Raw genomic sequence first — 15,325 nt, forward strand, 5'->3', positions numbered from 1 at the left:
AAAAATGTGTTTGGGGGAGGGGGACTATAGGACTCTGTGGCACCACCTTAGCTTTTGTACTTAATGCCTTTATTTTTCACCATGCATTACTTTTACTTTTATACTTAAAGTAGTTTTAACCAGTACTTTTACTGTACTTTTACCTAAAAAGTAAAAAGCTTGAGTTGATACTTCAATTATCTTCTACAGAGGTGTTTTAAACCCTAGTATCTACAAAATACTTCTTCCTACAGAGTAATAAATGGAGACACTGTTCACACCTTCTCTCTTTAGTGTAGTAAACCTACCTTTAGTATGAAGCAGTAGTCTGTAGGAGCTTTGTACTTGGTTTTGTACTCGCTGCAGTAGTACACGTTCATATTATCAAACTGCACGAGGCACACCATGTCCTTGGATGACTGTGGAGATAGAGATGGAGGTTGAGATGGAGATGGAGGCACAGAAAGAGAGATTCAGCTGGAGATTCATTTAGAGAAACATTAGTATTCAACGGCACAGAGAGGAAGAGATCAGCATGGCAGTAAAACAATGATTTATAAATACAGAACGCTGTGTTTGTGCGATCTGCTTCCATTCGACGAAAGAATGAGAGATGCCAGTGATTATAGCAGGCCTGTGGAGTGTCTATGGGAGGGGGGAGGCTATATTTTTAGAAAGCTAATGTGGGGGGCAGGACCAGCACACACAATCCTGCCCATTCAGTCACAGTTTACCCTGAAACTGGGCCAGATCTGAGAGTTTTTTCACGCCTCTCTGAGGTGATTACTACTGGATTTATGCTGGACTGAACACAGGCTCATGCTGGGCTCTATATCTAGGCCGTGTGTGTGTATATATGTGTGTGTGTGTGTGTGTGTATATGTGTGTGTGTTATACATGTACACTGTCCTCTCTGGCATGCTGACCTTGGTCTTCCCCTTGGGTAAGTAATACAATCCAGAGGCCCGCAGCAGGAAGTAGCGCTGTTTCCAGGACTTTTTCCCCTCCTCCTTCAGATACATCATCCCCTCCAGGTCAGGAACGATTACAGAAGTCCCGCAGAAGTTCTCCTACACATCACAGAGAACATACAGAGGTTAGGCCTTCTGAAGAGGCTGGTGTATTTAGGGGTAATAGCTGCTCTTATAAGCTGTAATAAAAAACAGTTGTGCAACTACCAGCAGTTGAATTAGGGCCCCTATTACTGATAGCTGTAGAGACCTAATATTTGTGAGGATATATGTGAGGGTTTTAATCAGTCAGTGGAGCACCTGTATTTCCCACCACCAAAATACTGTAGCAACATGCCAGAAATTACCTGAACATGCCATCTTTGTACATTTTTTCAGTGTAGATACTATGGTTTTACCATAGGTCTGTTAGTATTAGCCTGGTTTTAGACCACAATAATTTATTGTGGTGACAGACAGTTCTGGTGGAAACAGGAGAGTTGAGGTGCACATTGAATTCTGCCGTGATTTGATCAGCCTTGGTTTTAAGTTTTTTGGATACAATCCGGGTTAGCACCCGAACATCCCTTTCAGACAGCTTCCTCTTACAGCGTCCACAGTTAATCCTGTTGGATGTGGTTGGTCCTTCTTGGTGGTATGCTGACATTACCCTTGATACCGTGGCTCTTGATGCATCACAAAGACTTGCTGTCTTGGTCACAGATGCTCCAGCAAGAAGTGCACCAACAGTTTGTCCTCTTTTGAACTCTGGTGTGTCACCCATAATGTTGTGTGCATTGCAATATTTTGAGCAAAACTGTGCTCTTACCCTGCTAATTGAACCTTCACACTCTGCTTTTACTGGTACAATGTGCAATTAATGAAGATGGGCCACCAGGCTGCTCCAATTTAGCCATAAACTACGGACATTTCTCACAAATTCCAAATAATAATTTTGTCTTTTAGAGCATTTGTTTGCAGAAAATGCGAAATCCAATCCTGAGACTTTTAAAACTATACTAGAAGTGATCTGGAGATCAGTCCTGGCCAAACATGAAAGCACTGGCTAGAGCTTTACAATAATTCAGTGTTAGCAACATTATCATCAAAGCATTCCTTTCAGCTTTTAGCTGTAAATAATAGAAAATGTCCTCCTCCCATGAGTGATATGAAGTAAAAGCTCACCCACCTCCAGAAGTAGCTCCTTATCTTTGTCTTTCATGTCCATGAGTGACTTCTTATCCTTCTTCCACATATAGAAATTCTGCAGAGAAAAGCATAAGCATTATTAAACAGGATATGTTGCATATGGTGGTGGAACTGTTATGGTTTGGAGCTGATTTGCTGTGGCAGGACTTGGTAATCCCTTCTTCAAAGAATCCACTTTGATTTCTTTATTGTCTCAAGGTCATGTTTAAGGACAACACCCATTACATATAGCTCTCTACACTCTACTGTTGTTGATCTAATCTGAAGCTACATGCAGTTTGGAGGTGTGTAGTGATGAACTAATCTGAAGCTACATGAAGTTTGGAGGTGTGTAGTGATGAACTAATCTGAAGCTACATGAAGTTTGGAGGTGTGTAGTGATGAACTAATCTGAAGCTACATGAAGTTTGGAGGTGTGTAGTGATGAACTAATCTGAAGCTACATGAAGTTTGGAGGTGTGTAGTGATGAACTAATCTGAAGCTACATGAAGTTTGGAGGTGTGTAGTGATGAACTAATCTGAAGCTACATGAAGTTTGGAGGTGTGTAGTGATGAACTAATCTGAAGCTACATGAAGTTTGGAGGTGTGTAGTGATGAACTAATCTGAAGCTACATGAAGTGTGGAGGTGTGTAGTGATGAACTAATCTGAAGCTACATGAAGTTTGGAGGTGTGTAGTGATGAACTCTGAAGCTACATGAAGTTTGGAGGTGTGTAGTTATGAACTAATCTGAAGCTACATGAAGTTTGGAGGTGTGTAGTGATGAACTCTGAAGCTGCATGAAGTTTGGAGGTGTGTAGTGATGAACTAATCTGAAGCTACATGAAGTTTGGAAGTGTGTAGTGATGAACTAATCTGAAGCTACATGAAGTTTGGAAGTGTGTAGTGATTGATGAACTCTGAAGCTACATGAAGTTTGGAGGTGTGTAGTGATTGATGAACTCTGAAGCTACATGAAGTTTGGAGGTGTGTAGTGATGAACATTAACAATATGGACATTAATAATAGGTATTGTATCATCCCTAGTTCAGACTGTTTAGACTGTATAGAATAGTTTTGGCAGCGTTACAACCCTACTGATAACCTGTTCCAGGGTTTGGTCATTTTAATCACTGTTACTCTAATAACTCCTCCCAGTCTTATCAGTCCTGTCAGCCTCACACTGCTCAGAATCGTCTTCTTGTATGGAAAATTAACATTCCATCACTTTTTCCATCCTTTCCTCCACAGCCTCTCTCACACAGCTGCTGACAGCCTCCAAAAATTAATAATCAAAGATTACGAAGCTCTATGTTATGATAATAAACACAACACAGCGCCAAAGTCTACGGCCTCCTTTGTTTCTCCTTTGTGCGGGGCGAACATGTGGCCCACAGCCTTTATCCAAGAGCTTCGTAATTATTGGAAAACAAAGACATGGAGCACATGGCAGAGGGCAAGAAAAATGAAGAGATAAGTGTAGAAAAACAGAGGAGAAGCCAAGAACAATGGAGGCTCTCTTTAGAGCAAATGTGGCTTGTTTACTGAGACTAGAAGTATCATCAGAATCTCATCAGCTGTAGATAATACCAAGCACAGATACAGAGGAAAAAAATATGGTCATAAAAGACATGAAAAAAGAGATGGAAAAATGATCTATATTGTGGCAGACGGCATATATATACAGTGGTATGAGTATCAGTTAAATATATCATATAGCGAATGAAGAGAAATGTTTATATATGTTTATAGTATTTACAGAAAGTGTGCAATAGTTCTTTAAACTAAATTAGGCAGGTGTATAATGTTTTTCACCCCAACAGAAAAAAATACATCAATATTTAATAGTATTTATCATCCTTTTGCAGAAAAAATAACAGTCTCTAAACTCTTCCTTTAGCTTCCAGTGAGAGTCTGGCTTCTGGTTGAAGGTATTTTGGACCATTCTTCTTTACAAAACATTTAAAACATCTCCAGCTCAGTCAAATTTTCAGTAATATTCAGGTCTGGGGACTGAAATTATCATTCCAGAATGTTGTACTTGTTCCTCTGCATGAATGCTTTAGTAGATTTTGAACAGTGTTTAGTGTTTGGGTCGTTGTCTTGTTGAAGTATCCAGCCCTGTTGCTTAAAACTTCAACTTTCTCACTGATTCTTGAACATTCTGCTCAAGAATCTGGTATTCAAATCAATAAAACAAGGGTGACAAGGGTGCACAAATTTATGCACATGCCTAATTTAGTTTAAAGAATTATTGCATACTTTCTGTAAATTATATAAACTTTATTTCACTTTTCAAATACCACTGAGTTCATTTGCTATATGATATATTTAACTGCTATTGGTGATCCAAACAATCAATCATTTAAAAAGGAAAATCATGAAAATTATTAGGCGTGCCGCAACGTTTATTATACCATATTTTTCATACTTTTTCATAAATTAGCATTTGAGCTAGAGGTTTTATCCATATGATGGAGCTCCATCCAATACTTTGGGATGAGTTGGGGTGAGTTGGGGTGAGTTGGGATGAGTTGGGATGAGTTGGGATGAGTTGGGGATGAGGTGGTGTGGTGATCATTATCCAAAACCCCAAGATCACTAAGACTCTTGTCTATGTATACAGTATATTTTTGCCAATGCAATGCTTAAATTTCATGCTTTTGTTAAAAATATGACCTAACGAAAGCATGTACAAGGAAAAAAGAAGTGGGCCTAACACAGAACCCTGGGGAATACCATAAAGTATATCGGAGCGGTGGTCAGCTATGCCAACAAAGTACTTAAAAGGACCCTTAAGATAAGAATTAAACCACTGTAAATCTTTTCTTGATAGGCCTACCCAGTTTTTTAGGCAATTAATAAGAATGTCATGATCCACTGTGTCAAATGCTGCACTGAAATCTAAAAGTATAAGAACAGAAACCCTGTTTTTATCAGCGTTAACTCTGAGATAATTCACTATCTTTGAATAACGCTGTTTCAGTACTATGGCTTGATCTGAAGTCTGATTGGAATTTATCAAAAACAGAATTTTCATTCAAGAATTCATTTATTTATGCAAAGACTGCTTTTTCTAGTATTTTACTTAGGAATGGAAGCATTGAAATTGGTCTAAAATTACTTGAAACTGATGAATTCAAATTGACCTAAATTGTACTAGAGTCCCGTACAGTCACTGATTTTCTAAATCAATTTAATTCTGATTCATCATGTCCCAATTTGATACAATTCCAGATTTGATTTGATTCCCGATTTTTTTTATTCAATATTAACATTAAGCCACACGTTGTACAACATTTAATCTACCATTATTAAAAAATATTAGATAGTCCGGGATAGAAAAATAGGCTAATTTTAACCCTCAGAAGTCTAAGAGCATATCTTCTTAATTTCGCCTTAAAAGACACTTAAAATCCATAAGGAGTTTCATATCAAAATGTAAGTAATGAGGATACTTGGCAGCACAGCAGTCATGATTTCATTACAGGTAGAAGAATCCAGTCTTGAGAGTTTCCTAGATCCAGAGAAATGTACCTGTGGGTTTTTGAAGACTTCATACTTGTCTTTTCTCTCGTGGAACAGAACTTTGTTCTCGCTGTCTCGGGTCCACGCTGACAGAGGTTCCACCAGGTTCTCATGATCCTCAAAGCCACGCTCTGTGGAGAGGTCAAACTTGGGTCAGTGTCTGGTGTAAAAAAACAGCCCTCTATATAACCAAGCTAAAACTAAAGGTCAAAATAATCTGATGTATTGTGATAGTTGTGTGATGTCACACCCCTAATCTCTGTCTTTTACTGTGACACAGATAAAAAAGGTTCAAAACCCGAACAGCAAAATAAAATTAGCGGCCCAACGAAAAGGGAAAAATGATGAGAACTAATGTGAAACAAACAGGGATCAGTACCAGATAGGCAAACAAGATAGAAATGTTGGCAATACTTTGCAAAGACAGAGACAAACTGAAGAGGTATATCCTGCTAACGAAATTTTGCGATTTTGTTTAATTTGAATATTTTCTGATTGTTACTGTGAATTAAAAATGTAAAAACTTTGTCAAGTTTTGTGTATGTAAAGCATTTTTATGTCTTTAAACGCCCTGGTAACACCGCTGCAACGTCAATTTTATCAGTGTTTTCAATTTTTAGTTTCAGGAACGTTACTTTAAAGCTTTCCATAATGTTAGTATTAGTCTAGCTTGGAATGTCGTCATTTGGGAAACATTCTAATAACTTTCTGATGCAAACCATTGTTGTCACCTGTTTTCTGAAAGTTTCTTAATTTATATATGTAATGTTTACATAATATTCTTTGTTAGCTGGTTGTATATGATGTATTTGGCCTGTTGATTATTGACTTTTAAACTCTTCCATGGCTTAATTTAAGGAAATGGATGAAGCGTTGAGTTATCTGGCCCATAAAATCAGTTAATACTTGCATGGTGCCTAAATTACACTATATTAACCGGAAAATATGTATACCTAAGCCTTTATTTAAATAATAACAACTCTTAACATGATATTGGTGGATGATAATCTGCATAATAATGTGTGCTATACTCTGAGGAAACATTACATGGGGTTAGGAAAACACGGGGTTATCCTTGTTCACTTCAAGTTAGGCATCCTTGGTAGTGTACAACATTAAAATTGAGAAAGAATAGCCGTTGTGCTACAGCTTTTTTACGCACAAATTTACAGCATTGTTAGCAATACTAAAATAATGTTTCACAATGGGATTTTTTGTGAGAATAAAGTTTAAGTGTTCGTCTAAATTAGGCGCTGACGTTTTTAATTTCCTTAACAACGTTGCCTGGTTATGTAAAGATCTGGGGCTCAGCCCAGTTAATATTATATATGTATGGTTAGTTAAATGAATCTTTATTAATTATAGCTTGCAGTAAGTCCTGCAATCCTAAATTAATAAAAACAATTTGAAAATGAAATAGTTATTGGGTGATCAGGTACATTACAGCAAGTTAAACATATTTATATATATATATATATATATATTTTTTTTTTTTTATTTTTTCTTTTCTCAATCCCTGACTAGCTATCTAAGCTAGCTCATTCTAAAGTTAAGCTAACTGACTGTCACAGGCTGTAATTTATTATTTATTATTATTTTTCTACAAGCCCACTGCGCTCCGCAAAAAGGTCAAGTGGCCTGTCTCCTCATTAATAATACAGCAGAGCTGAGCGAAACGATTCGGGGCTACAGGAAAATTATTCAGCCCAGGCCAGGCGACGCCCCTGCTGCACAATAAGCGAAACTGGCCGACAATAGGGGCTGACTTGTGTGTAAACCAGTCAACACAGATTGACACAAGTGTGTGATTAGTATATAATTAAAAAACACTCCTTAACCTAATGAATAAGCCAGAGTTTTGTAAATCTGGTACATTAACACTGGTAGTTACATGGTTTCATCTATAATACAGCCTAATAAAAGTTTTTATTACTGATGGCTGGTCTTCATAAGCCTGTGGCCTTCGTTTTCTCTCAGCCCACCCGGTGCTGCGGTAGCTAATGTGTGTGTTAAACTGCCCACAGTAGTTGAGTTTCTGAATGAAAGACCACATGCACTGATTAAAACGCCTTTGACTGAGTCTGCTGGTGGTCTCTGGGGGGACGTGAGTTCGTCAGACTGAACGCAGTTCGGCTTTTTTTTTAGCATATGGCCGTGTGTATGCTGCACACATGCAGGCAAACAAAGCAGTGCAGAGTCAGAGCCGTCTGTCTGTCTCCACAGGAAGAAGCCTGACGATGTGTGTGGGCGAAGTAACATCACTCTCAGAGCTGTTAGAGATATCACTCAGCGGCCCCGTCCTAATGACCGAAAAAAACTGTCAGGATCTGGACGTGTGTAGTTCAGGGTCAGAGAGAGTACATTTTAACACAATTATCTGAACTTTCTACTTACACGAGTTGGAAAATGAAGCTGAAACACCTGTCATTTAAGTGTGGGAGGTTAAATTGGCTAAATTGGAGCAGCCTGTTGTTTAATCTTCACTAATTGCACATTGCACCAGTAAGTGCAGAGTGTGAAGGTTCAATTAGCAGGGTAAGAGCACAGTTCTGCTCTAAATATTGCAATGCACACAACATTATGGGTGACCAGAGTTCAAAAGAGGACAAATTGTTGGTGCACGTCTTGCTGCCGCTTCTGTGACCAAGACAGCAAGTCTTTGTGATGTATCAAGAGCCACGGTATCCAGGGTAATATCAGCATACCACCACGAAGAACCACCCACATCCAACAGGATTAACTGTGGATGCTGTAAGAGGAAGCTGTCTGAAAGGGATGTTCGGGTGCTAACCCGGATTGTATCCAAAAAACATAAAACCACGGCTGATCAAATCACGACAGAATTCAATGTGCACCTCAACTCTCCTGTTTCCACCAGAACTGTCCGTCACCACAATAAATTATTGTAGTCTAAAACCAGGTGTTTCAGTTTCATTGTCCAAACCCTGTATTTCATTTCTGTAAGGGCTGGCTCCAGGGCTAGGCATCCTCCGGCCACCAGAGGGGGGCAACGTGCAGCCTCTGGTACCAATCAGGCCTAATCAGGCACACCTGTGGCCTGCTTTTAAAAGAGGGAGGAACACAGACCAGCAGTTGCTGTGTCTTTGTTGTGAGTGAGTGTGTGTGTGAGTAGCCAAGTGGCTGCTATACTTTCGAGCTCTTGAGTCCCTGAGATACCTTCTTTCTTTCTGTCCTTCTTTCTTTCCTTTCCACAAAGAAACAAACAAGAAAAAAAAGAAAAGAAAAATATATATATTAATAGATAAACAAATAATTGAACTGTGGAAGGAAGGCTGTGCCTTCCTTTCCTTTTCTGTTTTCCCATTTTTGTTTTCAGTTTACTTATTCTGTTGGAGAAGCCATTTTGTTTTGTTTAACTATTTTTCCCTACTCCTGGGAAAGCCAGCTTCCTCCTGGCATCCTTTGTTCTCTTTTTCCCGCCAAAATCCCCACATGAGGTGTTGGCTTTTCCTTAGTTTTCTACATCTTTTCTGGACCCACCACTTCTAAAATCATCCCAACAATACCTCCTCACACCTGATTTGCTAGACGAGTGGTAGAGCGCTCGTCTAACAACCAAACCACAGTTTTTATTTAGTCCAACACAATCTGCTTGCAGTCTTGTCTACTCTGCTCTTGGGTCCTATTAACTTCCTTCACTAGGTAGCTCACCCAGTTAGGTTGGATTGTGAATTAAAAGACCTGGGTTCGATTCCCTTTCTGGGTGAGCCGTTACAATTTCAGCTTGTTTTCATTCCGGCTTCTCATTGTTTAATAAAACCCCTATCCAGATAAATCTCTCCATCCAGATAGAGTATAGAGAATCTGATTGTGATTGGATGTAGAGAAGCATAAACATATACCATTCCCACTCCCTATTGGTTTATACTGCGATCCATCACACCTGCACACACCTGCACAAAAAATACCTTTTTCTATTACTATTAAAAACAAAATATTATTAAAACTAAACCCAGTGGTGGCCATTGCAGCATAAAGTAAACAGCTGGTAAACACATGAAGGGATAATGGCTGAGCAGCTGAAAAGAAAAGAAGGGATTTAGATCTCGATCATAAACACACTTTTCCTTATGGCGGAGAATCGGTCCAGCAGTGTCCAACGCAGTAAATTAAACCCATGTGGCAACTTCTGAGTGTGTGTTTAGTCATGCTGTCATCAGGCCAGTAAAACAAACTCCCTCACCTGCACCAAATCCCAACACAACCACAAACCCCTGCACAAGTGTGTACTGACTGTATCCGTAAGCCCTTGGTCTATGGTTTGATCCTGTGTATCATTCATGCTGGTGAACACTTAAAAAAGCAATCTTTTATCTTATCTTATCTTATCTAATAGTTGGAATGCTTTGATCCTGTTATGGGTTTCAGTCTCTTTCAGTCTCTTAGAGAGTTATCTAAAAGCAGTGTGTAAGACTGGTGGAGGAGAACATGATGCCAAGATGCATAAAAACTGTGATTTAAATCCAGGGTTATTACACCAAATATTGATTTCTGAACTCTTAAAACTTTGTGAATATAAACTTGTTTTCTTTGCATTATTTGAGGTCTGAAAGCTCTGCATCTTTTTTGTTATTTCAGCCATTTCTACATTAAATTAAAGCCATAAGAAAACACAGGAGATCAAAGGTAAGTGTAATTTACACAGAGAAAGACAGACAGTCTTTAAATGAACAAGCAAATGCTGAGGCTTAGTTAGCTCAGCTATTGTTACTATCCTAGCCCTGTACAGCTCGTATCTTTCAACAGCATTGGGTGAAATGTTCCATTTGTGGAAATGGATATAAATAAATGGTTTACAAAGTCTGGTTTCACAGTATGTAATCTCCTATGTTTTATTTCCTAATTTCAGGACCTTTTTACAGATGTATGATATGTATGGACTCATTCCACACACAATGGGGTTGATGGTTCAATTGGACAAAAGAATTTCCAAGGATCACAGCTAGAAAACCACAGGCTTCAGTTAGATCACATCTTGAGCTCAGAATGTGTCTCAAACTATAATCAGACGCCACCTATAGAACCACAAGTTGTTTGGGAGAGCTGCCAGAAGAAAGCCTCTGCTGTCAAAAAGCAACAAACTGAAGCACATGCTTTACCCAATGATGCTGGAACTTTCAGTTGGAGCATGCTCTTTGGTCAGTGGAGACCACAATAGAGATTTTTTTGGCAACAAGAATGAGCTGTGGGTTTGGCAGTGAGACACCAATGTAGTCTGCAGGAAAGTACCTCATCCTCACTGTGGTGTCTGTTGGATGAAGAGGGAGGATTGTGGACATTTTTTATGTAAGATTTTTTTATGTAAGACAACTTGTTTTAATACATGGTTCTAGCAGACGTTGAATAAAACATGACTTATGCCTTATGCAACAAGCTTTAACTGGCCCATGGTTGGTTCTTCTAGCAGGAACATGATCTCAAAATGGACACAGAACACAGAGAATCAAGGTTTCACCATGACCATCCCAGTTTTATGTTTTTTGGATACAATCCAGGTTAGCACCCGAACATCCCTTTCAGACAGCTTCCTCTTACAGCGTCCACAGTTAATCCTGTTGAATGTGGTTGGTCCTTCTTGGTGGTATGCTGACATTACCCTGGATACCGTGGCTCTTGATGCATCACAAAGACTTGCTGTCTTGGTCACAGATGCTCCAGCAAGAAGTGCACCAACAGTTTGTCCTCTTTTGAACTCTGGTATGTCACCCATAATGTTGTGTGCATTGCAATATTTTGATTAAAACACAATCTACCCTGCTAATTGAACCTTCACACTCTGTAGATGTAGATTTTTCTACATGTACAGCTCTGAAAACTTAGAAATTAAGTTTCCTTGATTTTACCGAATTAAAAAAACTCTGGAATATATAAGAGGAAGATGGATGATCAAAAGCCATCAAACAAAGCTGAACTGCTTGAATTTTTGCACCAGGGGAAAAGGCATAAAGTCATCCAAAAGCAGTGTGTAAGACTGGTGGAGGAGAACATGATGCCAAGATGCATGAAAACTGAGATTAAAAACCAGGGTTATTCCACCAAATATCGATTTCTGAACTCTTAAAACTTTATAAATATGAACTTTTCTAGTTTTATTTGCATTATTTGAGGTCCGAAAGCTCTGCATCTTTTTTTTTTTATTTTTTTTTCAGTGATTTCTCATTTTCTGCAAATAAATGCTCTAAATGATAATATTTTTATTTGGAATTTGGGAGAAATGTTGTCTGTAGTTTATAGAATAAAACAACGATGTTCATTTTACTCAAGCATAAACCTATTTATAGCTTCAAGAAAGCACCTTAAGCTTTCTCGAAGCTTCCTCAAAGCACATTAGAGGATTTTCTCCACAGTTTTAAATAGAAAATACTAAATAGAACCCTTAAATATTCCTGAAGGAACATATCATTTAAACAGTGTATAGAAACATATCCAGAAGGTGTGTATATATGAGTGTGTGTGTGTCTCACCTGTCTGCAGCTCCGGGTTGGTCTCACACAGGCACCAGTCCACGTTTCCATCGCAGTGTGTTTTCTCGAACAGGTTGTCCATCACGTCCCTCACCGTCTGCCTCTCGTCCACCATCAGGGTCTTGGAGCTGCCGTCCGTTATCTCCACCTTCACTATCAACTGACCACAGAAAACAGCACTCACATCACACACTGCTCGTATAAACACCGAACTGCTCATATGAGACCGTGCAGATGGTGCAGATCAGGGTCAAACACGGTTTTTCACTTATCTGTAAGAAATTCTACTAAATTCACCGAAAAATATCCATCAAAAACCATCCATACACATTTAAGACCATGATGGACCTTCATTATCCACAGAGTTGGAATTATACCTCAGATATAATATAAATAAGAAGCTAAAAGCATGACTCAGAGGTCATATCCTCTATGAACTTCAGCGGAAATGACTCACAGTCACCTATTTAACGGACATGCCTGAGCAGCGGTGTCAAGAAAAGAGCGAAATCCAACATTTGTCGGTGGAAATTGATACAAAAAGTCAAAGAAATGTAAAAAAAAAAAAAGAATGTTCTTTCTTTTTTTATCTCTCTTATTCCCATATCTACAAACTGACAGCAGTATGTACTGAAAAATACATGAACATTCATAAAGTGTTTCCTCAGGGAAAGGCTAGAAAGAAAGCCTCCCACAGCTGTAAAAGTCGTAAGCACTTCATGCTTCCCTCTGCTGACAACTTTTATGGAGATGCAGATTTCATTTTCCAGCAGGATTTGGCACACTGCCCACACTGCAGAAAGTACTAATTGGTCTTATATAATATTCTAATTTTCTGATACACTGATTTTTGGGTTTGATTGTCTGTAAGCCATAGTCATCGATAATAAAAGAAATAAACACTTAAAATAGATCACTCTGTGTGTAATACATCTATATAATATATGAGTTTCACATTTTTAACTGAATTACTGAAATAAAATAACTTTTCAAAGATATTCTAATTTTTTGAGATATTAACTTAATTTAGCTACAAATGTCATTATAACACAGTGCCATTGCAAAAGTTTTTGAACTCTCCAACCAGTTGACCTGGTATCAATGGACCACAAAGCCCAGTTCCTGTGGTTTTGGACACAAGGAGCTGGAGGAAAAGCTCAGTTCCTCCCCTGAGCAGAACGTTCCATTCATATAGTGGCCATATATCTGACCAGAAGCTTCTGTAGAAACAGCAGAGCCCATACTACGGAAATCTGCTTTCAGTCGGTTAGCTTCAGGAAGTTTCCGATGTCACCTCTGAGAATAGACACGCCACACCACAAAACCACCTGAGGAGATGTTTCTTCGGATATAATTTCAACACTACTGTGAGACCAATGATTATCAGATCAAAATTTTTATCAGATAAGAATCATTTTTTTCTGTTTGTCAGTGAAGAAAAGAACACTGCTAATGACATTCATTTCCTATTGAGGTTTTATGCTCTATATGAACTCTGTGTATGAAAAAACATAACATATATAAAAAACTAGAAACAACTAAGCAACTAAGTAACTTAGCAACCCCTGAGCAACCCCAGAGCAATCACTGGGCAACAACAGTGAATACCATATTAACCAATGACTATATATGCACACGATGGCCATATATGAAGGCTAGCACCAAATAAAAAAAAGCTGCTGTGTTCATGAGATGCTGTGGTTCAGTGGTTTAAACCAGAGCTCTATCATTAGGATGGTCAAGGTTCAATTCCTCAGAGAGACATTCAGGCTTCCCTGGTGAAAAAATATATATATATATGTAACATATATACTTAATTGTGCTTAAAACATATTGAGAAATGTCTAAGTATGCTGTAAAGATACAAACAGATTTATGTACTTACTTAAAATATATTAAAAGTACATTAATATTATGCTTTCATCAAATGTAAAGTAAACTTTGATCATACTTTTTAAAAAGTACAATATAGTGTTTTTTTAAATACACTACTATAAAGTACACTTTTAGTTGAATGTAATTCAGTATACTTCTAAAATACGTATTTCCACATATACTTTTGTAAATTTGTACCATTTTTATACAATTAAAGTATAATAAGTACAAAAAAGTTGTTAGATTTTATCACTAAAATCACTTAAATATACTGATTAATAATAAAGTGGCTACAAGAACACTTTAGTGCATTAAAGCATAATAATGCTTAGTATACTTTAATCTACTTTTTTTCACTAGGGTTGTGTCCAGAAAGCACATCAAGCCAGTGTGGCTTTTTGGAAGATGCTATGCCTCATGATTCAGAGTTTATTGGTTCAAGATCAATCAGTGTCTGTATGACATGAAAACCTTTAGGTTTTAAATGTTTCTAAATATGAGTAAAAAAACAAACCAAATGGAAAAGGTTGGGAAAAAAGCATTGGTGCATGTAAAATGCTGTGATTCATTGGTTTAAACCAAGGGCATGTTATAAAGACAGTCATGGTTCAAGCCCTGATGGGTACATTTTTGGCATGTGTTCATTAAAAAAAAGCTTCAAATCTGAGATATAAAAGTAAAAAAAAGCAGTAATAGACTGTCTGGATCTGTGGTTTACTGGTAGATACTTTGCCTTGTGATTAAGATGTTATTGGTTCAAGACCATACAGAATCTCAATGACATATAGACCAAAAAAAGTTAGATTATTGTAAATGTGTGTAAAACCAAACCTCTAAAGATAAAAACAAAAACACTAAGCCTCATAAATGCTATGGCACAGTGGTTTAAACGAAAGGTTTGCTGTGTGGACAGTCTGGGTTCAAATCCTGGTTAAATGTGTTTTTTTGCAAAGCTTAAAATCTGAGACATAAATGTTCAGAAAATTAAGATGTCAATTGTGTGGTACTGTGGCTCACTGGTAGATGCTGTGCCTCAGTATTCCAATGACATGTTGAACAAAAAGTCAATTCATTCTAAATGTGTGTAAAACTTAACCTCAAAAGTTGCTGTAGTGTAGTGGTTTAAACCAAGGTTTTGAAATATGGATAGTCAGGGTTCAAGTCCTGGACCAATGTGTTTATTTAAGCAAAGCTTAAAATCTGAGACTGTTCAAAAAATGCATTTGCCAATTGTCGGGTTCGGTGGCTCATGAATAAGAGGTTATTGGTTCAAGACATACCAAAATTTCCATGACATGTTGAACAAAAAACTTAAATT

The 15,325-nt window shown here is 37.9% G+C and overlaps 1 protein-coding gene across 1 annotated transcript in view; it reads right to left on the reverse strand.

Moving 5' to 3' along the window:
* LOC103030317 (amyloid beta (A4) precursor protein-binding, family B, member 1 interacting protein) overlaps positions 1 to 15,325 on the reverse strand; it is a 71,990-nt gene that overhangs the window by 10,599 nt on the left and 46,066 nt on the right. The window contains exons 6-10 of the mRNA XM_022662694.2: positions 12,133 to 12,292; positions 5,657 to 5,778; positions 2,119 to 2,193; positions 906 to 1,049; positions 288 to 398 (exon numbers count right to left, since the gene is read on the reverse strand). Of these exons, the coding sequence (XP_022518415.2) occupies positions 288 to 398; positions 906 to 1,049; positions 2,119 to 2,193; positions 5,657 to 5,778; positions 12,133 to 12,292 (612 nt within the window). The remainder of the gene's footprint in view (positions 1 to 287; positions 399 to 905; positions 1,050 to 2,118; positions 2,194 to 5,656; positions 5,779 to 12,132; positions 12,293 to 15,325) is intronic.

This window comes from Astyanax mexicanus, chromosome 6 (genome assembly GCF_023375975.1).
Source record: "Astyanax mexicanus isolate ESR-SI-001 chromosome 6, AstMex3_surface, whole genome shotgun sequence".
NCBI lineage: Eukaryota > Metazoa > Chordata > Actinopteri > Characiformes > Acestrorhamphidae > Astyanax > Astyanax mexicanus.